At 39.3% G+C, this 27,422-nt stretch overlaps 1 protein-coding gene across 1 annotated transcript in view; it reads left to right on the top strand.

Moving 5' to 3' along the window:
* The window catches only part of LOC124775331, a 159,050-nt gene extending 133,880 nt beyond the window's left edge, over positions 1-25,170 (top strand). Inside the window, exons 8-12 of the mRNA XM_047250163.1 lie at positions 7,494-7,582; positions 7,946-8,076; positions 10,242-10,404; positions 11,721-11,790; positions 21,954-25,170. Of these exons, the coding sequence (XP_047106119.1) occupies positions 7,494-7,582; positions 7,946-8,076; positions 10,242-10,404; positions 11,721-11,790; positions 21,954-22,533 (1,033 nt within the window). The 3' untranslated portion in view covers positions 22,534-25,170. The remainder of the gene's footprint in view (positions 1-7,493; positions 7,583-7,945; positions 8,077-10,241; positions 10,405-11,720; positions 11,791-21,953) is intronic.
* Positions 25,171-27,422: the final 2,252 nt, after the last annotated feature.

Genomic DNA, 27,422 nt, shown 5'->3' with positions numbered 1-27,422 from the left:
AATTTCTTTGTACAATTGCCAATCCCAAGTACTTTATCATTTTAAAAAATCGGCTTGAATCAGTGGACCCCCGTCAGCCTCCAGAGGCGTTTCTTCACGCTCTCCCGCCGGGTTTACGCAGTCTCTCTCTCTCTCTCTCTCTCGTCTCCTGCACGCACACGCATACACACACACACACACACACACACACACACACACACACAGGAGTCATTTATCCAGACGAAACAGCCATTTGAGGTTAGCCTGGTAATCTGTTAAATCACAAGGGGCAAAGCAAGGGTTATGGAGAGCCTCTCAAGCATTCTGAAATCAGTTGGATTTAATATGGGCTGTAACGATCCCAGCAGCGTATCTCTCAATAATGAGGTTCGAAAATTCCGAGCTCCGGTGTCCTTGAGTGCATTATGGTAGCCACACAGGCTAAAACTTCCTTAGTTTTATGTGGCTGTGTACAGGGCTGCGAAATACAGTTGTAGACAGTCCCAAGGACCCTTTCTTGGCTGTTGTTCAACCCAGCGGTCTTCCTCCACTAGTCTCCCGTACCGCAGCAGCTTCATCTTCGAGCGATGGAGGACGGCGGCCCGACAGGAAACCCTAGACGAGGCTGAAGTGACCCTCTAAACTAGCTGCTTATGGGACGTTATCATACACTACTTCACTTCGTGTCACTGCTACACAGAAACAGGTCCGCAAAAGTGCTGGCTTTCCTTCGTCCCACAACTTGATGTACACTCTTTAACATCTGCACGAAAACCGATAGGCAGAGCAAAGGATAACTAAAACCATCTCATTCTGAACACACTGGCCAAGTGTCTACATTATACACAGAGGTGACAGAAGTCGTAGGATATCGTTTCGGACTTCCTTTTGCCCGGCATAGTGCAGCAACTCGACGTGACATAGACTCAACAAGTCGTTGGAAGTCTCCTGAAGAAATATTGAGCCATGCTGCCCCTATAGCTGTCCAAAATTGCGAAAGTGTTGCTCTAGCAGGATGTTGTGCACCAACTGACCTCTCGACTAGGTTACGTAAATGTTCGATAGGATTCATGTCGGATGATCTGGGTGGCCAAATCATTCGCTCGAATTGTTAAGAATATTCTTCAAACCATTCCCGAACAATAGTGGTCCAGTGATGCGCATTGTCATCCATAAAAAATCCATCGTTGTTTGAGAACACGAAGTTCATGAATGGTTGCAGATAATGTCCGAGTGGCCGAACATAACTATTTAGTCAGTGACCGGTTCAGCTGACTAAGCATTCCACGTAAACACAGCCCCCACCATTAAGGAGGCACCACCAGCTTGCACAGTGCCGTGTTCACTAGCATCGGGGGTCTGCATCACTCTCGAATGCTATCCTCAGCCTTTACCTACTGAAAACTTTTTTCTAGTCGTCTAGGGTCCAACCGACATAGTCACGAGAACAGGTGAGGCGCTGCAGGCGATGTCGAGCACTCGGCGTCGGTCGTATGCTGGCATAGACCATTAAAGCCAAATTTCGCCGCACTATTCTACCGGATACGTTCGTCGTACGTCTCACATTGATTTCTGCGATTATTTCACCCAGTGTTGCTTGTCTGTTAGCACTGACAACTCTGGCACTGCTCCTAGTGAAGATCGCCGACCACTGCGTTGTCCGTGCTATTCTCGGCACACTCTTGATGACACCGTTGATCTCGGAATATTGGATTCCCTACCGATTTTAGAAGTGGAGTATCCCATGCATCTAGCTCCAACTACCATTCAAAGCCTTGAGGCCATCATCACGTCGGAAACCTTTTCACATGAATCACCTGAGTACAAACGAGAGTTTCTCCCATGCACTGCCTTTTTTATACCTTGTGTACACGAATACTACCACCATCTGTATGTATGCTTATCGCTATTCCAAGACTTTTGTCACCTCAGAATATGATCGAATTCGCAAGTGCTTGACGGGTTCTCAAAAATTTCAGTTTATTTCATTCTTGTGATACAGTGTTTAATTTTGTCTTCGTCTCAGGGATTACCATACTGCTTACAGTCCACATTTATCATATTAATACTCTGTATTTGTATAACGCCTCGTACCACCATTGCCTTGAGATGCAGATCTTCGGTTTAATTCATGCAGTAACAAAAAATTGCACCTTGTTGACAAATTTACGAATGAATACGTATCTGTAGTGATTTCCCGGAAGTATAATTCCTCCAAGTTTATTTCGGTAACTTGCCGCCCCTTTACGTTTAGAAATTAAGTATACTGCTACTCAAGAATTCATTTTATGTATCACTAGTACATTTTTCATGAGCAAACATTATTCTTTGCAAAAAAACTAAAATATTCTGTCGTTTTATTGTAAGATCAAAAAAAGGGACAACTTCAACAAAAAAATGGTTCAAATGGCTCTGAGCACTATGGGACATCTGTGGTCATCAGTCCCCTAGAACTTAGAACTACTTAAACCTAACTAACTTAAGGACATCACACACAACTTCAACATTATTGCGTTCTTGTTACACTGAAGAAGTAGGAAATTCCCACTTTGTGTTGCAATTTTCAGTTTGTTCCGTGCAACTTTTTCAAGTCGTTGTGCATTTGTGTGTTAAGATCATTTTTCGAGTGCTTATTTCAGTGCAAATGAGCGGCAGCGGTACGGTTCATTGTGGGCCTCTGCTCAACAGGATGAGGAAGGTCGTAAAATAAACAAAGGAAAGTGGTTTTTCCCCTACTCCACAATTCCCCGGTTACATTCGAAATATGTAAATATTTTCTGCAACTTAGGAGAGTCGAGTCAGCTGAACGACTTACCTATAAACATTAGTAAGAGACAAATAGTTTTGAGAAATTACCGCGTAAAGATTTAGTAAAATACGGGGTGTACATAAAGTCCGGGATCACTTTCAATTATTTATTGCACAAGAACTAAACATATAAACATTGTACAGATCTCATACATATTGCATTTTGAAGATAAACTCTGAAAAGGTGTTTTTTACAAACATTCTGTAGGCGAACCAAGAGTGTCCTGGCAGACGTCGAATTCTTTCCTTACCCGTCCCAGCATGGCATCGTCAACTGTGGCAGTAGCTTCCCGGACCTCTGCTTCATCACGTGGTGGAGGCGGTACATACACCAGATCTTAAAATGTGTCCCCACAGAAAAAAGTGTCACGGAGTGAGATCTGGTGATCGGAGAGCACACTTCATGAAACAGCTGTCCCCTTCTGTAGCACGGCCGATCCACCAATGCGGCAGCTCCGTGTGCAGGTATCCACGAACTTCACGATGAAAATGGAGTTGAGCCCCATCCTGCTGAAAGATGAACGGAGAGCCCTATAGTGTGAAAAGTGGCTTCATCACTAAAAACTAAGCGATCAACAATGCCATCCCCATCCTCATTCAATTGTTGCAACTGCGAACAAAACTCAAAACGCTTGCCTTTGTCGTCGTCACTGAGCTTGTGCACTAGCTCCAATTTGAATGGTTTCATACACAGCTTCTGTTGCAGGACTTTCCACACTGTCATTGGACCCATTTCGAGTTCACGGTATGCATGGCGCACCGATTTATTTGGACTCCTTAAAAGAATGCCTCTCGTTTGCGCTCCACGTTCACTTCACTTACACTGGGACGTCCGCATCTTTTGCCTGGCACAAGCAACCCGCCGTAACGAATTTGTTGTGCCAGTGGTAAATGGCCTTCCTTGTTGGTGGCTTCTTACTATACTTTGTTCTAAACATCCGTTGAACAGCTGTAACACACATGTTTTTGTCGAACTCCAACACACAGAAAGCTCGCTCCGCACCTGACCTCGCCGTGTTGTGATTAGCGCTGAGTATCAGCATATTACCAAAGTACGCTGTGGCGGTAAACATGAAAAAAATGTTTCACGGTTACTCATCAAAATGACATATGTATGATATATGTACAATGTTTGGTTCTTGTGCAATAAATAATTGAAAGTGTTACCGGACTTTATGTACATCCTGTATAAGAGGCAATGTGATTTTTTTTTTAAATTGAGATAAGTCGTTGTTTTCAAATGTATCTACGGTAACGAGATATTTTTAAAACGGTTAATTCTCCTCAAAATTTTGTTCGCCAAAAGTCGTCAGTGGGTATAGTTGGTATTGTTGTTTTGGGGGAAGAGACCAAACAGCGAAGTCATCGGTCTCATTGGATTAGGAAAGGATGGGAAAGGAAGTCGGCCGTGCCCTTTCAAAGGAACCATCCCAGCATTAGCCTGGAGCGATTTAGGGAAATCACGGAAAACCTAAATCAGGATGGCCGGACGCGGGATTGAACCGTCGTCCTCCCGAATCCGAGTCCAGTGTGCGTCAGTGGGTACTTAACATTGTTTACTTGCAAACTCAATGGGTTAGCATTGCCTTGCCACTGTTTACTTCGTGGCCGAATTAACGAAAAAGCACTGCAAACCCCCTCGAAAATACAACCTTAAAAGGTTCTAAGATGTGCATTAACAATTTTTGCCATAATAAAGTAAAACAACCTCAAAAATTAATCTGTGATTCAGCATAATATAAAATCAGTTTTAGCAAACACCGTAAACGGATGACCGTTAACCTTTCTGCCAACACCCTCTCGCGTTAATTCATGTCAACAATGGTAAGGTAAGCTACATTGTTCACTCGCTCAAATAAATATTCGCATTTACCTGATTAACAAAATAATTTGAAGCGCATTTGCGTTCAGGATCTTTATCGTAGTGGAGTTATCCAGGTTATCCTCCTATTCGTACAAATCGTCCTCGTGAAGGTTTCTGCTGGCACGAAGACCGAACGCTTTACTACTGCTGATTTTTTTAACTCATACCACAGTTTACATGCACACCCAATGATAAAAGTTCCCGTTAGCAAGATCTGAAATTAAGGAGATAGAGTTTATATCACTCGGTTTGTCGCGGATCTATCAATTGATAGAAATTAAGCTCACCGCTAACCATAAACGTAGTTATTGCATTTTTTTCAATAAAGGAAAAAAAATGCAATAACTATGTTTATCGTTGACTGCCCCACACCATTGCTTACGGCCAAGGTCTTAAATTGTAAGAGTCGAGTCAAGACTCAATTCCAAACAACTCGATAAATTTGTAAGCCGGGTACGACACATCTTCCTTTCAAATACGCACAGAAGTTTTGTACAGATCTGCGTTGGCCGGCGGAAGCATCCAGGTTTTTAAATTGATGAACTATTTGTTTCTGTTTGGTGCAGAGCGTACAACTTCACATGTTTACAATGGTTTTTTTATGGTATCGTACGCTTATTCGCACTAGCAAATCGTCAGTTACACACATTGGAATGAATGAATGAACAATCCCTTCCAGCAAGTTTAATGTTCAATCACTGAAGGGATGATGGTGCCGGCGAATTACGCTTGAGTTGTCTGAGTGTGGTTTATTTAGAAAATTACCAGAGTTTTCGTGCGTTAAATATTCATAATCACGTACGTGATTGTATTTCAGATGTTCAATAAGAACTTGGCAAATTGGTACCGGCAGAGACATCTACTTCCAGCTCATGATACTAACGCACGCAGTTGATGAAGTGTGCGGCAGATGGAAGCATTAAGCAGCTGACGCCCTTTGTGCGCCGGCGCACACGGCTTAATCGATAACACAGCGCTGATTTTTTCCCTTCGTTAATTAAACTTGTTTCGTGCCGCTGAATTGCTGCTCCTTCAGCCAATAAACGTATGGTTTATTCGTGAAATTATTTTTGTTGCCTGTTATTGGTAGTGTGTGTCGTTCTCGATGTAGTTCTCGATAATGTACATTAAAGGAAATAAAAATACGCGTAGCAGTTATTGACCAGACACTAATGTTCTCATCCGATTGTTAATGTAGTCGATTTAACGCCAGTCGACTACGATGCCGTATTTACTGGATTGTGACACTCCGGATCGTACACCGTTCATTGCATTCAAGGCGTATTTGTTACGAATGGAAACGAGAACTGCTATGCATAATACTGATAATTTCATACGTTTACAGGCCTCTTGTGAAGTAACAACAGACCGTCGATTCAAGTTTATTATCGATAAATCGAGATGATAGCATTAATTGTAATCGGGAAGGCGTCGCGACGCTGTGGTTTCGTTGTTCGTGCTATGTTAAATGCGTTAGTCGCAAATTTTAAACCGCGTTGTGCATATGGTGCAACGACACAGTAATCAGAATGATGATTTATAAATAAACAAGCTTTTGTCACACCCCTCATTTTAAATCTACCAATGATGTGTGTACAGTGTAATAGGTATATACGACAGTGGAAACAAAAATTGCTTTCAACGCGCGCTCAGTGTTTTTAACATCTGCGGCAGTGAAAGTGTCGTCCTTCATCTTCATGAAAAATGGACGTTTTCCATAACTGATAACGGAAACGACAATAGGCCTACCATCGACAGAAATTTGTTAAGAATAATGTTATTTTAGCATGCAGCTAAGTAAAATCCATACGATGGATACAGATTCTTGGTGCGAGCCTCTCAATCTCGTCAAAAAGAAGACCAAACCAGTGGCAATTGTTGCGCCTTCGTCTGTCATTGACAAGAGTGTAGACAAACTCAGGTTTGCGGAATCTTTTAATTCGAACATCAAGACAGGTGAAAATAAAAGCTTTGAACAACTGTTTTCCGTTAACGACGAAGAAATAAAAAGGCAAGGTATCGAAAACGATGATCAATTGCGAGAGGCAAATTTCAAAAAACAATTTCCTCCTCTTAACGCGGTTAGAAATTTTGCTGTGGGTAACGATGGGAGCAACAGCCAGAAACACTCATACGATAGTTTATTGTTTAAACACACGCAGAATAAAGATATTATTAGCACAGAAGCAACTGGGAATGCTGACAAAGGACACCATAGTGACGAGCCCAATAAAAGTGAGAAAGACAGTGATGTCTCTAATGTATCAACAGATGACAAACAGTTTGTTCCTAAAACATTTTCAGACCCTTCTAATTTATATTCCGTGATTCATGACCTAGCTGCTAGTGACAACAAATTTCTCTCCGCTTTGTACATGAGCAGGCTCATTGCAAGTGCAGCTCCATCTCTTCCTACACTTCCAATTCCACTTAGTTATCATGCCCCGAATTATTTTACAGCCCCAAATTATGAGATGCCAGTTTCACCTATGACAGAACCAAGCAATGCAACTTCGAATATGCTTCTTAGTAACTTCCTGTCTTTTGCAGATGTTCGTTCTCAGTTCTGGCAAATGCCCCCTAATTGGCAGGATATTTCAAAGATATGCCCACCTGCTTCTCCAAATGTAGTAACAAGCACACCCCCAGTAGAAACACAAACCACTCTCTGTAACACACCTGAAGTTCCTCCTTCATCACCCATTGCCAGTTTACCTAGATCCCCTAGTAAAAAGTCAAGAACAAGCAAAAAAGGGTAATTTTGTGTGGTAAATTTATTTATTTTTCTGTAATGATTCTGTTTGTTATTTAATATTTTTGTAAAACTCAATTTTCATTATAGGTCAACTGCACTGGATCAGAAAAACTCCACCTCTTCGACAACAGAGGGCACAAAAGCACAGGATTCAGCACAGACAAGCAACAACCAGGGTACGTTTCTCTTGCATGTTAATTATCTTTAGTTAGAAATTTGCAACTGTTTATAAAACTAATTTCCTTCTGTCAAGATTTATTTGTGATGTTAAAAAGTGAGGAAGTGAAAAGGTAATGTTCATTTGTAATGATTCAGTAAGAGTTCCTCTCTATGGGCATCATAAACATTTCACGAATATATGCTTGTAGCGTACCTATGCTTTTAGTTTAAGGGGAAAAGATGACATGTTTCATTATAATACATTATCTTTGATTTTAGGTTAAGACCTAAGCTTTACATGGGAAAGATGGGGTTCTTTTTCTCAATGCCCAGTTCGCGATACCCTTGCTGAGCTTTTTCTTTGTATTATTTGTTGACAGATAAGAAGAAGCCACACATTAAAAAACCCCTGAATGCTTTCATGCTGTACATGAAGGAGATGAGAGCAAAGGTTGTTGCTGAATGTACTCTGAAAGAAAGTGCTGCCATTAACCAAATTCTTGGTCGAAGGGTAAGTTATTTGCAAAATTTTGCTTATATATATATGACATGTATGTCTCCTTGTATTGCATGTAATGCTAAATTAGTATCCTTATAAAATATGTTGTGTGGGATTTTAGACAAAGAAGTACATACTCGTGACTGGAAGAAAATGATAGGCACTGCGTGTTGCTTCATTCCATATTTTGTTGAAGTGTTTATGGTTTTGAAATTGAGGATTATCTTGGGTTTGTGTAATTTTACTGAAGCAGGAACAACTGTACCTTTTCATGATTACTTACTATCAATACTACAGGAAATACAGAATTGTTTTTTTCTGTTGTAATGAAATAACAGACTGCTCAGTTTTGCCATTTCTAGCTGTGATAGAGAATATGGATAAAGCATACAGTTTTCCAAAAATGTGATTGCAACAATTTTAGATCTAAGAATTATAAATGATTTACCACCCATACAACATTTACCACCCATACAATAAGAATTCTGCTTCGTTGTCCAACTTCGTCTTGTGTGACTAAAAACTATTTACATATTTTCAGTGATTGCCCTTTGTGTAGTTAACATGAATGATTTTGTGGTTACTACATTAAATTTACTTCTTTTTTATCATTATTGATGCATAACTTGTTCTCTATGCAATGTATATTCAGATCCATATCAGATGGGAAATTTAAGAAAAAAAGTAAATGCATCAGCTAATGAACTTCAGAGGAACTGATTACCCTCTGATTTCCACTTCATATTTATCAATTCTCAAACAGTGCCACCAGGCTGTTTTCAGAGTTTTGGTGAAATATCATCAAACAAATATTTAGCAGTTGAGCTGGAACATTCTACATCAGTTTTAGTGCTTTGAGTTTTGTTGTGCTACTATGTCTGCTTAGAGCAGCACTGAGCATTAATTGAGAAGACCAAGTGTGTGCTGCTACAGCATCGATGATGTGTACTATTAACACCTTGTAGTCATTTACAGTACTATTAAACATGTAGGAAAGATTGTTTGTACATTATGCGTAATAAAGAAGTCAAAAGAGAAAGTTCCTGACCTTGTTAAGTAGGTTCTGTGAATGAATTGCTCATTTAGATAAAAAGATTTAAAATGACTGTAATTCACACCTGCACTTTTGCATCAGGAAGTGGTCTCTAACAAATAATAATGAAATGCTTTGTAACAGCACTGAGGGCACTAGTGTAGTTTCGTTCTTGTATTCTTGCCTGAAGAGACAGCTGAAGTAGATTTTTATTTCCCTTTCTGAACAACTGGAATAGTGTACCAAGCATTATTCTTCTGTCTATAATGTGTACACATCCTATACCACATTCAGGTTGGAAACAGGCTACACTGCCACTTACCAGTTCTTGACATTATTCTAACTTACAGCTCAGATGATGAATGCCTTGGATTTGTGCAAAACAGTTTTAGAGACTGCTAGTCTCTATCAAAAGCACACAGGGAATTGTTAAGTGAAAGTAGTGATGGAAATATGGTTATCATGGACTCAGTGTACTGTGGTAAATTCCCCCAGTATCTGGAGTGATACGTACATTTTGGTTCTAAAGTTGGGTCTGAGATTACAGTTATATAGAATATAGTTATTATGTTATGTGATACCTCAATAGTTGTGCAGTGTTCTTTTTGTGTAAACTACCATAAAATTTACAAGTTGCTTAACAATTATGAAGCAGATCATAGTAGAAAAACACTGCAATGGGGAGAAAGAGAGTGAGAGTCTGTGTGTGTACTTTTTTGGTAAATTGACTACAGTATGTCAAGTCTTGAAAGCAGATCAATGCATATTGTATTTTACTATTATTCTGAATCAGTAACATATACATTTGTTTCCTTACTTTACTCATACTCTTCAGATGTTTAATGATCTTAAATTATTGTAGAAATGTATATATGAATTATAAACCTCCAGGTACAATTTCCAGATTTAAATTAAAAAAAAAAGTTAGTTAATCATAATGTGACTGACTGGGTTGGAAATTATAACCAGGAAATAAAATTTTGGTACGAGGATGTTACAGTAAACACTATGTCAAAGCAAATCCCAGAAATTATAGGTTTGATGAGTTTCCTCACTTTTGTGATTTCAAAAATGAAAGGCACAGATAGTTACTACAAAGCAGTTAGACATAGGCTGATGGTTATTTGTGGCCTGTTGGTTGTAGTGGCACTCATTATCACGCGAAGAGCAAGCAAAATACTATGAGAAGGCGCGGCAGGAACGCCAGCTTCACATGCAGCTTTATCCCGGCTGGAGTGCCAGGGATAATTACGGATACGGCGCAAAGAAGAAGAAGAGAAAGAAAGAACGCTCCGCTGACCCAGGAGGTACCCTTTCCAGTAGTGCTAGAGCAGCAGTACAACAGGGTAGTGTGCGCGTGCCCGTGCCCTGAGCCTCCTCTTAACAGGATAGACATTCTGGCCCTGTAAATAGTTCCCTGCCCATGACATAGGAAAGTGTAATTACTACTGAATTATTTTTGCAGAGCAGAATAGGTTAAAATAGAAAGAAACAGTGATGTCTAACACTCAGTTCTGGAAGTGATTGCCTTGTGTCTCAGGAAAATACTCATATTGGAAATTTATATGCTGGGCTGTTCGTCTAATACAGCGTTGAAATGGAAGTTAGGAATCCCACAAAATTAAAAGAGAGAAGGAAGCCGTTTCAGTGCTAGGTTGTTTTGTGTTTGTAATTGCTTGTTTTGCTTCTCCCTTAGTGGCACGCGTTAGGGAGGGAGGAACAAGCCAAGTATTATGAACTGGCCCGCCGAGAGCGGCAGTTGCACATGCAGCTCTACCCCGATTGGTCGTCTCGTGCTAACTCTTCCCGTGGCAAGAAGAGGAAACGCAAACAAGAGACAAATGACGGAGGTACTTGCGGAAACCCACCTCAGAGTTCCATTTGACTTTAACGTGAATGCTGCATTTGAATTGCAATAGAGTCTAGCAATTGAAATTGATTGCTGGTGCAGGAAACTGGGGAAAGAGATAGGATATAGGATTTTGAGGGAAATATCCTGTATCCTGTCCTTTCACCGTATCTCATCAGTAGAAGCAAAAAAATTGCTAGATACAATTACTTATGTAGCATCAAGCTAAGTGCAAGTGGAATGGAGTTTTCATTTTTGAAGTTTGTTGCATGTAGATTTCTATATTTTTTTCTGTAAGTTATTGGGGGCTCTGAATAAGTTTCAGGTTTTATCATATTCTTTTTTTGAGAAGGCATTTAATTTTTTCGTGGATCGATGGCCACTTATGTGTAGGATGTTCATTTTTGCAGGAACCTATTCTGCTTTTCAAAAATATCTCAGTGTAATGTTTTATTGGCACATGTACTTTCCCTTTTACTAATCCTGTAATTCCAAACATTTTTTTCTTTATCCCATAATCCTTTCTGCGCACATTGCTTTGTTTTTATTTTTTGAATGCTTTGTTATAAATTGCTCCTGATGATATTCTGCCAGTTAAATGCTGCATGTTTTTGAATTGCAAGTGGCACTAGAAATTTTAATTTATTTTCAACTTGAATTTTGGCTTCTGCATGTTATGCTGCACGCTTCTAATAATTGTGCATGGTCAATTTGTTTTTGTTTTTTCTTTCTTTAATGTATCAGTAATCTGATAATGTGTAATGTTTTTTGTAGGTAACAGCATGAAAAAATGCCGTGCCCGATATGGTCTGGATCAGCAGAATCAGTGGTGTAAACCTTGCAGGTAAAAACAGTTTTCTTAAACAACTAGAATGTGTGAATTTATGCAAGTGTATGTTTGTATCCTATTTGTGTGCGTGTGTGTGTATTTTACTCTTTTTATTGTTTCTACTTTCTTATTTATGCCTACTTGTTGACTTACCTCTTTTTACTAATTCCAGTTTCAAGAAAATTTGGTTGTTGTATTTGTAACACATAGCAGAACTAATTGCTCTTGTATGTTGATCATTATTTTTTTAATCCTGTTTGATCTAGGCAGACTCGACAGTGGGGTTGTCTTGGACTGTAGTTTGTGGTAGCTGTTCGTTAATGAGATCTGCAGTTGTAAATTTTTGTTACTTGGTAATCTCAGAATATTGAGAAAATTCCATTGGTCGCATATATATGTGTACACTGTTATCTGTGATGAACAAGTTGCTGGAATTGTGATTGGCAGAACATTTTAACAATTTCTTACCTGTGTTTTGCACATTGGAGACGAAACTTTCACTGTATTTCCACTTTTTGGAGCTGACGTTTAGTGATACTCCATTTCTCATAAAAAAGTTGTCAGGTCAAGAACCCTGAACATTACAAATCATTGTCTGGGACCTTATTCAGAGACATTTCCATATGTAGAGAAGTTAAATTTTGAACCTAAAACAGGAATACAATACAAGAGTTTCTTAAATACTGAAGTAACCTTCATTATTAATTGGTGCAGGCATTAAGACTGAAATAAAACCACAGTGATTTTTTGATGACCAACATTTCTTTGGATTAGATTTTGCTGCCTATAACAATCACCTGGTCATTTTGATCCCTCTTACAAGCATATCACTTAATCCATAATAACTAATGTTTTCAATATCTGTGTGATGATAAACTACTACTAGTACCTGAATAGTTGAGGTATTGAGCAGTATATTGGTACACAGAGGATGATCATTATTCTCTGAACTTGTTTGGCTCAATTTTTATGTATTCATGGAGTAAGCTTGGATTCCATGTGGATTATTTTGACCTACTGACCTTTATAAGATTATTTTTATGTCCAGCAGCTTTTGGCATATGAAATCAAGTCAGTATGCCATTTCAAAAACCGAGAGGACTCTTCTGGCTACCTATTTCACATTCTCGAAAGGCCAACTTTTATGTGGTGTCTTGTAATCTTTTGCTAGAAATAATGCTATGGAAGTTTCATCATCATCAGTGTGAGATACTTTTCATGCTATCCTTATTTCGTAATGTGTGGTACATCTTCCTGGAATACCTACTTTTATTTATTGTATTGTATGTTTTCTGTTACTTGTTTTTGGGTTCAGTTGTCTCAAACTCCGTATACACTTGTTGCATTTTTTAAATTGTAATGCTTAGTGATCCCACTGTATTCAAACCTTCACTTGCATACTGAAGTTTGCCGCATCACATTCAGTCTGTACTTGAAGAGTTATATTGTGTTACAGAGCACTGTTTGGTAGTGTATCTATTATGTAGTACCACCTGAATAAGTAGTTTGTGTGAACAGGGCCAGTCCGGTTGCTGAACACACAAGGCAGCATTGTATGCTTTCATCAATGTTTTGTCTCATTTGTACATGCTGTAACTCTCTCTTTGGACTTACTAGGCATTCAAAAATGAAAATTCGTGTCCATATCTGTTCCAGAATGTTGTGCAATACTGCATGTTAAAACTAAGCATACTATGGTGTATGCAGCATTACTTTTATCTCCTGCGATACACATTCGTGAGATTGTATTGTGGGAATAAGCCTAAGGCTCCCGAGTGCCTAGGTCTTTATTTATCCAACTGTTGTAGAAGGTTGCTGACATATTATCAGTTACATGTAAATGAATGTTACAATGGAAAAAATAATTTGTCTGCAGTGACTTTTTTTATGTTGAAGGACTATTGGTTTGGCATATCATGTAGGGTGCTGTGTAGAGTTGTGTTATTTTCTTGAGAATAATGTGGAAAGAATTGTGTGATGTATCATATTAATTATTTACATTAGTTTACAACACAGCTTGTGCACAAATGATTGCACTGGAGGAACTAGTCATTATTATTTGACTTTGGAGATTTCTATTGCTTGTTTCTGCTTCTTAATGTTGCAGTGCACAGACGTAAAACCAGCTAATTTTTTTCTTGACTCTCACACATTGGATTTGCTAGTGCAAAATATTCTGTCTCCCCAATGTGTAGTCCTCCTCAGGGAAGTGACATATTGACTGTGCTGATCATAACCGATTATAGTGCAACTAGGGCATTGATCTGCACTGTAGAATGTGTGTTAAAACACTCATAAGCCTCACTTTTGAAATAAAGACTTCCTTCAGCTTATTGGGCAGCTACCTGTCCCATTTTTGCTACTCGGTGGCTTTAATGTGCATCATGCCCTTTGGGATTCTCCCAGGACCTGCCGGAGAGGTGCCCTCTTGGCTGACCTTCTTAACCAGCTCATCCTCTTCTGCCTTAACACTGGAGCACCCACTTTCCTTTCTGACTCCTCGCACAGCTATTCCCATTTGGACCTATCCTTTTGCACTGCCCAGCTTGCCCATTGTCTTGAGTGGTCTGTTCTTTCTGACACCTACTCGAGCGACCACTTACCGTGTGCTCTGCATCTGCTGATTCCTACCCCATCCACATGCACTCCCAAATGGCAGTTTCCTAAAGCTGATCGGCAGCTATACTCCTCTCTGGCGACCTTCGCAGAACAAGATTTCCTCAGTTGTGATGACCAGGTGGACTACCTCACCAACATTATCCTTATTGCTGCAGAATGTTCCATTCCTCGCACTTCCTGTTTACCACATCGTGTCCCAGTCCCTTGGTGGACTGAGGCATGCCACGACGCAATTCGCACATGGAGACGTGCTTTCCGCATTTTAAACCATCACCCTATGCTGGAAAACGGCATTCGTTATAAACAGATGCGTGCAAAGTGTTGTTGAGTTCTTCGGGATAGCAAAAGAGCTAGTTGGATTTCGTTCACTAGTTCTTTCAAAAGTTCCGCACCTTCCACTGTCGTGTGGGCTAACCTCTGATGACTCTCTGGAACCAAGATCCATTCCCCCATTTCCAGCCTGACAGTAGGTGCTGATGTCATCGTGGATCCTGCTGCTATCGCCAACGCCTTGGGCCACCGTTTTGCAGAAGTTTCGAGCTCTTCCCATGATGACCCTGCCTTCATCCATTGGAAACAAGTGGAGGCGGCTCGGTTGATACCCTTCTCTTCTCCGAATTTTGAGTGCTACAATGCCGCCTTCACTATGAGGGAGCTAGATCATGCTCTCAGTTCAGCCCGGTCCTCTGCCCCAGGGCCAGATGCTATCCATATTCAGATGTTGCAGCACCTCTGTCTTGTGGGCAAGCACTTACTGCTTAACACATACATTTGCATCTGGGCTGAGGGCACATTTCCTGGACACTGGCGTGAAGCCACTGTCATACATGTACCTAAGTCCGGTAAGGACAAAAACCTTCCTTCTAGCTACTGCCTCATCTCTGTCACCAGCTGCATTTGCAAGGTGATAGAACGTATGAGTCATGCCCAGCTGGTGTGGTGGCTCGAGTTTCACCATTTACTTATGAATGCACAGTGTGGATTTCAAGCGTGGCGTTCTACAGTTGACCATCTCGTTACTTTGTCTACCCATGTCATGAATGGTTTTTTGTGGAAATTCGAGACTGTGGCTGTGTTTTTCGATTTTGAGCAGGCCTACGACACGTGCTGGAGAACTGGTACACTCTGTATTCCTTACACGTGGGGCTTCTGTTGGCGCCTGCCCTGTTTTCTTCGGGCATTTGTACAAGACCGAGTTTTCAAGGTGCGTGTGGGTTCTGCCTTGTTGGCCACCTTTATTCAGGAAAATAGTGTGCCTCAGGGTTCCGTCCCGAGGGTCATCCTCTTTGCTATCGCCATTAACCCTATAATGGCATGTCTTCCGCCGGGTGTCCCTGGCTCCTGTTTTGTCAATGATTTTGCCATCTATTGCAATTCTCCACGAACCTGTCTCACTGAGTGGCGTCTTCAGCGCTATCTTGGTCAACTTCACTCCTGGAGCATTGCCAATGGCTTTCGCTTTTCCACTGACAAAACCACCTGTATGAATTTCTGGCGGTGCAAGTGGTTTCTCCCACCATCTCTACATCTTGGGCCTGTTGCCCTTCTGTTCGTTGACACTACGAAATTCCTGGGGCTCATGCTCGATAGGAAATACTCTTGGTCATCCCGTGTCTCTTATCTGGCAGCCCGCTGTATGCAGTCCTTCAATGTCCTGTGTGTTCTCAATCCCCAATGGTACTCCTTGGGGTGCTGACCGAACCAAGCCTCCTTCATTTGTACTGGCCCCTTGTCCATTTGAAACTTGACTATGAGTGCTTTGTTCATGTATCTGCATGCCCATCTCTTTTACGCCGTCTCAACACTATCCATCATCATGGCATCCGTTTGGCCATGGGCGCCTTTTACACCAGCCCAGTTGAGAGTCTGCACGCCGAAGCTGCTGAACTACCACTATACTATCGCTGTGACTTTCTCCTCAGCAGGTATGCATGCTGTTTGTGTGACATGCGTGGCCACCCCTTCTATGCCTCCTTCTTTGATGATTCCTTAGATCGTCAGTATGGGGCTCGTCCCTCTTCTCAGTTACCTTCTGGAGTCTGCTTTCACCACTTGCTACGGCGGCTTAACTTCATGCTACCTGCAACTTTCCCAGTGGGTGTGAACCCTTCACCACCTTGGCTTCGTGAAGCGACCGATGTTAATTTAGGCCTTCATTCACTTGCTAAGGACACTACTCCAGCCTCGGTCTATCGTATTCAGTTTCACGACCTTCGCATGGAACTTAGCGATAGTACCTTTGTATACACCGATGGCTCTCGGACTGAGTGTGTGTGCCTTCGTCATTGGCACCTGTGTCTTTCGATATTGGCTTCCGGCACACTCCTCAGTATTTACAGCCGAGCTTTTCGCATTGTGTCAGGCCATGGAGTACATCCGGGGACACAGCCTTCCCAATTGGGTCCTTTGCTCAGACAAACTCTGCACCCTCCAAAGTCTCTGTGCACTGTACACTGCTCATCCCTTAGTGCAGCGGGTCCAGGATAACTGTCACTTGCTCACTCGTGGTGTAGCCAATGTCATGTTTCTGTGGGTCCCTGGTCATGCCGGTCTGCCAGGAAACGAGGCTGCTGTCGCTGCTGCCAAGGCTGCAGTCCTTGTACCTCAGCCCATGAGTACCTCTATTCCCTCCGATGATCTCTGCATTGCTGTCTGTCAGGAGGTGGTGTCCCTTTGGCATTGCCAATGGGCCTCCCTTCATGGGAATAGGCTTCGGCTTATTAAGCCTCTCCCGGCACCTTGGACGACCTCCTCTCAGCCCTCTCGGGAGGAGCTATTTTAACTCGGCTGCGTATTGGGCACTGCCTTTTTAGCCATCATCGTTTGCTCAGTAATGCTGCCCCACCACTTTGTATGCATTGCGCCTAAATTTTAACTGTCCGCCACTTCCTGCTGGAATGCCTTTTTTTTTTTTACCAATTTACATTCCAGCTGGGGTTGCCATCTGCTTTATCAACCGTTTTAGCGAATGATGCACGGGCTGTCGACCGCATTTTACTATCTGCCAAAGCAATATGGCGAAGACCATTTAATTTTTAGTTTTGGACCTCCATTTTTGTATGGTGTTTTTTAGCCCATGTTCCATGTGCCTTTTTTAGCTGTCATTCTGTCCATTGGGATTGACATACACTCATTTCCCTCGCCTCTGTGTTTGTGTTCTATAGTTTTAACTTGGGTGCGTATGACCCCAGTTGTTTTTTGTAGCCTAAAACAAAATGAAACAAAACAAACTTTTGAAACAACTAAGTGTTTATAACCTATATTGTGCGATGAAACAGACTGCAGTTAATTGTGTTGTACATAAATTTTTTCTGTGTGTCTTGTAAATTTGTATTCTCAGTTTTCTTATCTGTGTAATACCACTCAGTGAACCAAAATATAGTAATAGTTTCACAAAAATGTAACAGAATGCTTGCAATCACTTGGCATTAACACACAGTGTGTACAGTTTTACATGATTTATGTTATTCAAATGGAGTCTCTATAGATTGTGTCAATGATCTGCTTAACGTCTTTATCCGTTTATGAATTTGGTGAAAATTGCATTGGAACAGTTCTATTACTTGTGAAATAGTTACAGCATACACACTATTGTAAATAGAAGTGTTGAAAAATGAGACAGTAGTAATTCAGTAACTACCTGTGGTAGAAAATATTGCTGTTACACGCTGAATGTATATAGGTTGTCTTCTTGACCTCTTCCAGTCATTACATAAGGAAGACACAACATTTTTCTCAATATTTGTAATTGTATGTAAAATTTGAAACATATGTTATTGAGAAACAAGTACACAGTCTTCCTATAAAACATTAAGAATGTGACATGCTTTGTTCTGTTTGTTTATTAGCTGCTGACACACACACACACACACACACACACACACACACACACACACACACACACACATACTAACAACACATCACAAAGATTAAATAGCAAAGGCCAACAAGTGCAGATTACTATTAGTTAATGGTACAGACGAAGACGTATGTACAGGGCAAGGAGCAAATGAATACTTAAAAATAAGATTCATTGCAGAATTTGTTTTAAGGAGATACTAGAAAATGTCTTGCGATATGTGTGGAAATATGCTAATTTATTCGCTCACGCTATTTGATACATTGATTTTTAAGCTTCTATGTACTGTGGTAACAGTTAGAAAAATTCAAGCACTGTGTTTTTGCAATAGTGATTTTCAAAGATGATTGTAAATATTAAATGCAAATTTATTTTAAGTAGAGTTTTTTTAGACTTTGCAGTTTGAAACTCTGTTTAGAAATGGAAGCTTTGAAATAGAATGATCAGTCCAACTATTTTTTTTTCAGTGGCTGTATTGAGGCAGTTGATTTTTAATGGTTTTCTGTTGTTACCGTTTGTTGGATTGTAGGATCAATTGCATTTTACTAAATGCAGTTTTATTACAGACTACAGTATATTTTAAACGGCTTTCTTATTTTGTCAAGAGACGGATATAATACCATGGCTGTAGGTCTCAAAGGGCTGAACATTAACATCTGTGCCACATGAAAATTTTCAGAGGAAGCCCAGAATTTGAATGAAAGTAGCATATTGTACATACAGATTGATGAGAACAAACTTGGTTTTCATCAATTGCTTCTGTAAAATTTGTAAATAAGGTCAACTGCATTTTAAGTTCTGTATAGCTATATATTTTTTTATTTTATTTTATTCTGTTTACTGTGTTTTTTTTCCTTCCTTTACATTTTGTTAACTTTACTTTAGTGCTTGTTTTTATTTTATTTGCATGTGATCACAGTTCAGAGTATAGACAACATGTTGCGTTCTTTTAACTGCGGGAGTAATTAAAGAATGCAAGATGTTGATTGTGAGAGAAAAATTGTGTGCCAGAAGGGGGGTTCTTACTGTGAAGGGTCTCACATTCTCAATCAGTATGAAAAGATAGTCACGTCTGTGAGAAGACACGTTATTTTTGAATTCATCCTTGTTTACGTGTGTGCTACTTCAGATATAATAATTAGTTTTTATGCTTCATAAAATATTTATTTGTTCCAAAAATAAATCATAATTGTTCTGTTAGTCCTAGTCAGTAGTAACACTTCACAGAGTATAGATGTTGAAAATGAAAAGAACGTAGATTGTCTGAAATGAAATAGCAGTTCAGTAATTGGAGGGGGACGGATTAATGCTGATTTATTTATTCACTGGTAGATAGATTTAGGTTAAATCTTCTGTAATGGGTTAAACTGTGTTTGCTGCTTCCTTTCAACCAAGTGGGAATATATATATTTTCGGAGCATACAGTTTCCAAATTTTGTGGTTGTGTATTAGACTTAATGTCCAGCAAGTCTTCTTGGTTCAGTTAGTTATAAAGTCACTAGGGCACAAGCAAAAGAATGCTCAACTTCACCTAGTAGATTATGAGTAGTTTTTCTGGTCACATCCAGGGATCCTTTTCTTCCTTAAAAAATTCAGAAAATGTGTCTTCCCACAAAGAAAAAAAGAGAAGTTTTTCTTTGTTTTTGTTTTTTCTAGCAATTTTATTTTAATGTATCAAAATTTGAAATACAGTGAGAGCCTTATTAAAAACATTTCCTGGTTTGAGATAGACCACAGTTAAACATTAAAGGGGCATGGTTTACAATGTCACCTCTCAGTTGTCTGTTTAAAATTTTTCTTTTTTCAGTTATGTTTCTGTTAAATGTCATATACTTTCTCTGCTACTGTTTTTGTATCATTACAGATTCATTTCCAGCTGCAGGAAATGTGACTTAAATATATCTTAACCTAGTAATGAAATTATGCTGTAGTATGTGCATTATATCAGCATCTTTGTCGACACATTTTCTGAAGTATGTATTGCCCTTTAACTTTCTGACTTTTGTCTCAGATAATTAAGAGGCATTGTAATTGGATTTACAAAACTCATGGAGGAGACTCGTGTAATAACACAGAGCTTCACTGGCTGACACACTAAAGGTTTTGTCGTGCTCCATGGTTTTTGTAAGCTCGTGAATAGAACAGAATATTGTAAAGTTTCTTTTAATGTTTATGCATTTACTTTTTTTTACTATTTCCTAATTCTGTAAGCCTGTTAAGACTATTGTGATGAGTGCCCCTTTAATGCTGACTGGTGTTTCTATCTTGTGCTGCTGGCTGCAGTCCGGATGGGCCGAGCCATGGGAACCCCCCAGGGCACCCCCCCGGCCCCCCTGCAGGGCTGGGGGTCCATGCTAGCATTATCCATCATGGTAACACTACCACTAGCAATGCTGCCTCCCCGCAAGAACCCACATATGTTAATCTCTAGTCGATCATGAGCCCGAGGCCATCTGTGAGTCATTTACCATCTTCCGTGCTTTTTTTCCTACGAGGCATGTTGCAGTGTGCTGTGTTGTGCTTTTTTTAATCATTACTTGTTTGTGTTACTGTAGATAATTATAGTTTTTTTAATTTTGTTATTAATTCTTGAATGTGCATAAGAAGCCATTATTTAACCATTTCTGATATTAACTTTAAATTTTTATGTGGTTTTACATGTCTGTATCTTTAATATTATTATGACAAATTGCACTGTTGTCGGCAACAATAGATATATACACACAACATTTGTCTTCTTTTATTTTATTGATTTGAAAGCATTTTATAATTTAGAAAGATGACATAATCTGCAATCATATATAAATGTGCTTCATCAGCAGTGATGGGGCAACCACACCTCCACCCTCCTTCCCCTCCTATCAATACGGTATTTAATTTGGTATTTGTTTGGCACTTTTCCTATTTATCTTTTTCTGTATCAACTTTTTAGTTTCCATATTTTTCAGACTCCATCCCAGAACTTGCCCATATATAGTGCTCACAATTTCAGGTCTTCTTTCTTTAACGTACATACGGCTATATCAGTATCCTGTCAGATGGCTAATTGTCAACTCTGATTCATAAGAACTGAATCATGCATGTCACTGCACATTTCCAAATTGCTGTAACTGTTCCATTTAAGTTTCTATGGATGGCATGGTTGTTTACTTAATTGGCTTCCAGCATACATTTTATTGTTTGCTTTCTGTGTTTTACTTTGTTTTACATTTTCTGATAAATTTTTAACAAAATTTTGTTTTTGTAGTATTTAACTATTAGAGTATTCCAGGAGTTTTTTTTTCCTGATATCACATTTTATCTGAAAACTGTGAAAAGTGTGTGTTATACTGTTTACATAAAGCATGTGTGTAGCTGAGTGTTAGTATCTTCAAAAGAATGAATGCATGTATAACAGACAAATGTGGTTTACATATTTAATGAAGTAGCATGTTGTGATATACAATTTATGTGCAGGTCCAGACACTGTTTCAAGTAGAGGTAGATATGCAAGCAGGAACTGCAGCAAACTATAACTCTCAATTATTGATAAAAGTAAATAAGTTATCCAAATGCTTTTGACGAAACTGTTTGTGCATCTCATTTGACTCTTATAGTGTCTTACTTGCACAGTCTGTTACTAGCCCTTAAGTGGAATACATATTTTAAAATTGCGTTTTTATCCTTTTTCATAAATTACAATCAAAATTTGACATTACAGGCGCAAGAAAAAATGCATCCGCTACATGGAATCTGGTGAGAGTGCAGACGGCAATCAGTCGGAGGATAATCTCGGTAGCTGCGGGAGTGCGGGCGAAGCGCACACCCCACCCGATGACGATGCAGACGGTGACGGAGAGAGCTTGCCCCACTCACTGTCGAGCCCCGGCGGCCTGAGTGGGCTCTCCAGCCTGACATCGCCGTCGATGATCCTGCCCAGCCCCGGCACGAGCCTGGCGAGCCCCTCGGTGAGCCTGGCCAGCCCCTGTGTCAGCCTCCAGAGCCCCCTCACCCCCCACGATCCGTCGGGGTCCTCCGCCTATGAGTGCAAACCTCCGGTCACGAACAGTGTGCCCCTCCCACTGCCACCCCCGTCACTCCACCACCACCACCATCCGCCGCACCAGCACCACCCGCCGCCGGGTCCTCAGCCGCACCGGAATCCTGTCGGGACCAATCCTCGGGACGTTAATAATCCGCTGAGTGTGAATCAGCTGACAGGTCAGTGCATCAAGAGCGAAGGTGGCGGAACTGGGCAGGACTCTTCGTCTGCGTCAAGGCCCGTCATCAGTGTCACGTAGCGGTGGCCGACCTCTGACCCCTCGTGAGTGGTCAGATCGACTGTGCGGGGCCCAGGGACCGGTTCTGTGCGCGTTTAATGTGTCGGTGGTTTTCAGGCTCTATGTGGATGATTTAATTCTGGACAGAAGTGAAATACTCAGGACTACGTGGAAAGAAGATTATGCATTACAAAACTGCATTTGAAAATGTATTTCGGATGTTTGTGTATTAGTTTTGTTTTGGCCAAAACACTGTCACAATTTTTTTAATTGAAGAATATGTTCCTTTGTGCCAGATATGCTTATTTTTAAACTGCAGGTGCATTTCCTGTGAATGTCTAATGACCGTGCCGTAGATATTTTTACCCGTTGTCTCCTCTGCCCTTCTGTGTATTTTTCTGTGTGGTGAAAATTGTTTCTCACTGTCAGTTTTATCAGTAAAAGATACTGTTTTGTTCCCCTGACAGGTTTACAGGAAGAATGCATTAGCACAATTTCAGAATAGTTAACCTAGATCTGAATCATACTAGTACTTTAAACAGCTAGTTTGTCAATAACTTTTCACAAAGAGGTCGAATATCTAGTATACAGTACAGTAGCTACTCATTTCTGCAGCACGTTCAATCCACACTTGATAAATACTACACGAATATATGAGTCTGCATTGAAATTATGTAACAAATGGTTTCACATTATGAGTCAGATCAGCAGTGAAATCTCTGTGGTTACCCATTTGATCTCTCTCTCCTCCCCCCTCCCCTTCTGTGGTTTTGACTTTGAGAGGCAGGGGTTCAAGCTTATACTCGTTCACAAGCGCTCCAGTTCCCACTTCAAATATATGATACATTTTCCATCTGTTCCCGTAATAAACTGATGATTATGGTGTAAGTATATACTGCCACTAAGTGTTGGGTGGTTTTACAGTCCATTTATTACACCAGTTCTGAAATACATCAGTGCTTCTAAATTTGTGAATGCTATACCAAAGTGTGAATCTTAGATAAATCTAGTCTATTTTGCTACACTGTACAGGAAGGAAAAAAATCTTAACACTGGCAGTGGAAAAATATGGGCATTTGTTCCCAGAACCAGAACTGTGGTAGGCCATACTTTGATTTTGTCAGTAATATATACCTACAGAATGTAAACTTGTTTCATCGAGATAGATTTGACATGTGGAAGTTTAACATTTAGTTTGCATGACGTATTTGTAGTATTACATTGGGCATATTTACAGAACTGTGTAAATCATATATTTTTCACATCTAAGTAACGACCCCTGCCTGATCAGAATACCTTCAGCACTCCTTGCTTGATTCATTTATGTGCCGATACCAGGAACAAGTGACTGGTCAACTGTAAATGCTTTTTCTTGTCTAGAGCATTTGCTGTTTACCAAAAATTTCACTTAAGATTGCTCATAACTAGTATTTTAGATATTACATTTTTTTAAAAGCCATATTGTGTTTTATAGAAGTCTCCTTAAAGTTTTATGCCATGGAGATATTATGTGCCATTTCCTGAAACTGATTTTTCCTAATAAGTGATTTCTGTTATTAGTATTGTTATTTTTTATATGTGGTGTATTATGTATTTAAAAATGTGACACGAAACTGTTTGTTCGACACTACAGGATGCCTGTATGACTGAGAATTGAGTGAGGAACAGCTCCCTCTTGTATGTCTTGTCATTGTCTGACATTCTTAGAAGCTCTACAACAGGGTCACAACACAGCTTCACAGTGTTATTACATACTGTTAGTTGAAAAGAAATATGCATTCTCTAAGATACTGATTCATGAGAAAAGCCTACAGTGACAAAATGCTAAATTATATATGCATGGTCATTAAGATTAACTTGTGATATAAGAATAATCTCTCTTCTGTTAAATAGGCAATTCAGGATCTTCTGATAAATTATTTAAGCACATCCTTTTTATTCCATCTGGTACTGTAAATAAAATGGTTGGAATAGGAGGACATGCATATCTTCCTATAAGCTGGGCGAGTGCAATGGAAATTGAAGATGTGGTTTTGATGTTTTGTTAATTTGTCAGCTGAAGGTGTTAAATACAAATAAAAATTGTGGAAACAGTCACAGAATATCAGAAAGCAGCAGTTTAATAGTAAATGTGATATATATTTGTTGTATTGGCTTTGCAGTCAGTGTATTGTATCCATGATTCATTTCATTTTTATTCAGATAAAAAATTATTCTCTCTTGTGTGAAATCCATTAAATATGGAGATTCAGTACATAATTTAATGTACAAATTATGGAAGTTTTTGAATTGGTTTGAAAAATTTATTCTACAGTTATTCACATTTTTAACTATGTTCAATTTTGTTATTTGTTGTTATGTACTGGTGTTCCTATAACAGCATCACTTCCCTGTTCTCTTATTGTAGATTGGCTGTAATTTAAGATGTTAAAGTTTATGTAACAGTAATAGAGAATGATTTCATATATTTATGTGCAAAAAATAATTAAAGAGAGATCCTGATTTGTATGCCATTGATTTGTGGCATTATGTACAGATGTTGTTTTATAAAAGAAAGATTTTTTGTAATATGAAAATGTGAAGATATTGTGTATGTAGTCTGTTAAAGAATGAGGATTTTTAAACCTTGTAATAAATGTAATCATCATTTACCTTCTACAAATGTGTATCAAGGGCATGATATACAGGATTGAGAAATACAATATTAACAAAATGGCAAAATTTATCAGCAATTTCGTTTTAATTTAAAGGACCGATATTTTTTCTTGTACTCTTGTAGGTGATCTAAACGTGCCAGACTCTTGTTTCCTTGTGAATAGTAAGTGTATAATGTAAAGCATTGAAAATGCGTGGATGTTAAAATGCAGTTACATTATCACCTTGTAATGTAACTCAAGTATTTAGAGGTAGCTAAATAATGTTTGTATAGTAGCTATACCTCAGTTTCCAATATTTGTTGTAAGTAAAGAACCGTCATTTATTACAGCCGTTTGATCACTCATTCTTCCCTAACCTGGCGATTCCCGCACTACAATGAAATGTGCCCAGAGCATTTGTTATGATGAGGAACTCTGTACATCTGTTCCACAAGAGTTACGAAAAATAGCCATGCAGCCAGTTGATATAATAATTGTAAATATTCCATAACAATTAGCAGACACCACACATTTTGGCCAGTCATAGAAAAGATAGGAGACCGGAAATAAAAAGTAAAGGATTAAACAAAAAAGAGGAAAGATGGTCTCATCTCCAGCTGATTGACATGTGGTACATGGTCATATGTAAACACACAATTGGCTACCATATTATTGAACTTTCTGTGCACTGCGATGACAGTTACTGCAACGACTTGACCCATTAAGGACCAAGCATTAAATAGATAATTTTTTTTGAAAATAATGTTTATTTGATCTAATTGTACACTAATATAGACATAAATATACAAAAAGGAAATATACAGGTCCTAATTAAAGTACAGCAAAATGTTGCGTTTACGCAACTTTGGGACTATGAGTCTTATTTCATTCTCTTATGAAATGTTTGAAAACAGTTTGAATGGAAATGCACATTACTTTTTTTTGCATTAGTAAACTGTTGTACTTTTACATACCCTACATCTTCTCCTTCCTTTGTTTTCCTCCTCTATTATGTGGCCTACATCATCATAGCATATTTCTTTCAGAAGAGAGCATTTGGAAGGATGTTTGTGAGTGCAGTTTCTCCGTTTCCTTCATTCTTGGATGCAGTATCATCTGATTTCATTAGGGTCATGCATAAGTATGATCGAAATTCAAGTTGTGACATATTTTCTTCCTTTGCAAGACTGTACAATTTCCATGAATTCACAGTTACATTGTCAATCAAGTTGGTGAAGAGAGGCCACCAACATTTCTTGCCTCTTATTCAAATGCTGTAATTGGCAATAACATTATCGTGTAAATCATATGAACCCGTATGTTCATTGTACTGAGCTATTATCTGGGTTGGAGCAGAGAAATACTTTTCTTTCAGACTGTTCCTTTTTTTGCATTTGTTAAAGGCTAGATGGTGCCGTTGTTGGTATCTACTGTCACAGTGGAATTGTCAGTCCGCTTAACGATCATGGTTAATCATCATGACTTCAGCTTTATCATCGAAGAGAAAGTCAAACACACCCTTGCCTTTTTTCTTCATGCTTGAGGTGGATTCCAAAGGGCACTTTGCAGTGCAGTTCTCCCAATTAGTGCCTGTGGCAAAAAATCCCTTTTGTTTTAAAATACAAAATAAAGAATAAGAGGAAAAGAAATTACCAAAATATATATAATGACAAGACGGGTCTTCAACAACTGAACGCAAATTCATACTACTTGTTTACCCAAAGAAAATTCAGATGTTTCACATCCTGCCATCTTCCCACCATAATGAATTAATTTGTACAAGTAGCAATTTGAACTCCATAAACACCACAGTTTGAAGCCAAATCTGACAAGTTTTCCCTTGATTAACATCTTGCAGGAATGTCTCCCAAAATAAGGGACCATTTCCTCTTCCTAAACAAGAAAATCTTCATCAATGTCTTCTTCACATGTGATCTGATCAACATCTGGAGGAATGTACGTCCAATCGATGCTGTCTGCAACCTCAAGTTCTTCATCTTCATTCAATATAGCCATAAGTTCCGCAGTAGATAGGGGTTTTGTGTAATAATCAGACATTCCTAAACAAGCAGAAATCCCTGTATGTACTGTCTGCATTCATTTACAGCAGAGCTGTGGTAAATTACGATTCAGTTCGTAGTACGCAAAAGTAAATAAAATGCAAAACTTCAATAAAACTGACTTACCGGTAGTGAACTTTTGATCAGAGTTATTGTTCCAATCTGTTAACACACTTAAACTGCAACCAAACTGAATGAATACCTTTCAAAGGCT

Source organism: Schistocerca piceifrons, chromosome 2 (assembly GCF_021461385.2).
Source record: "Schistocerca piceifrons isolate TAMUIC-IGC-003096 chromosome 2, iqSchPice1.1, whole genome shotgun sequence".
In the NCBI taxonomy this organism is placed as follows: Eukaryota; Metazoa; Arthropoda; class Insecta; order Orthoptera; family Acrididae; genus Schistocerca; species Schistocerca piceifrons.
The sequence above is the reverse complement of the archived record's forward strand: the minus strand, read 5'-3'. Positions and strand labels throughout refer to the sequence as shown.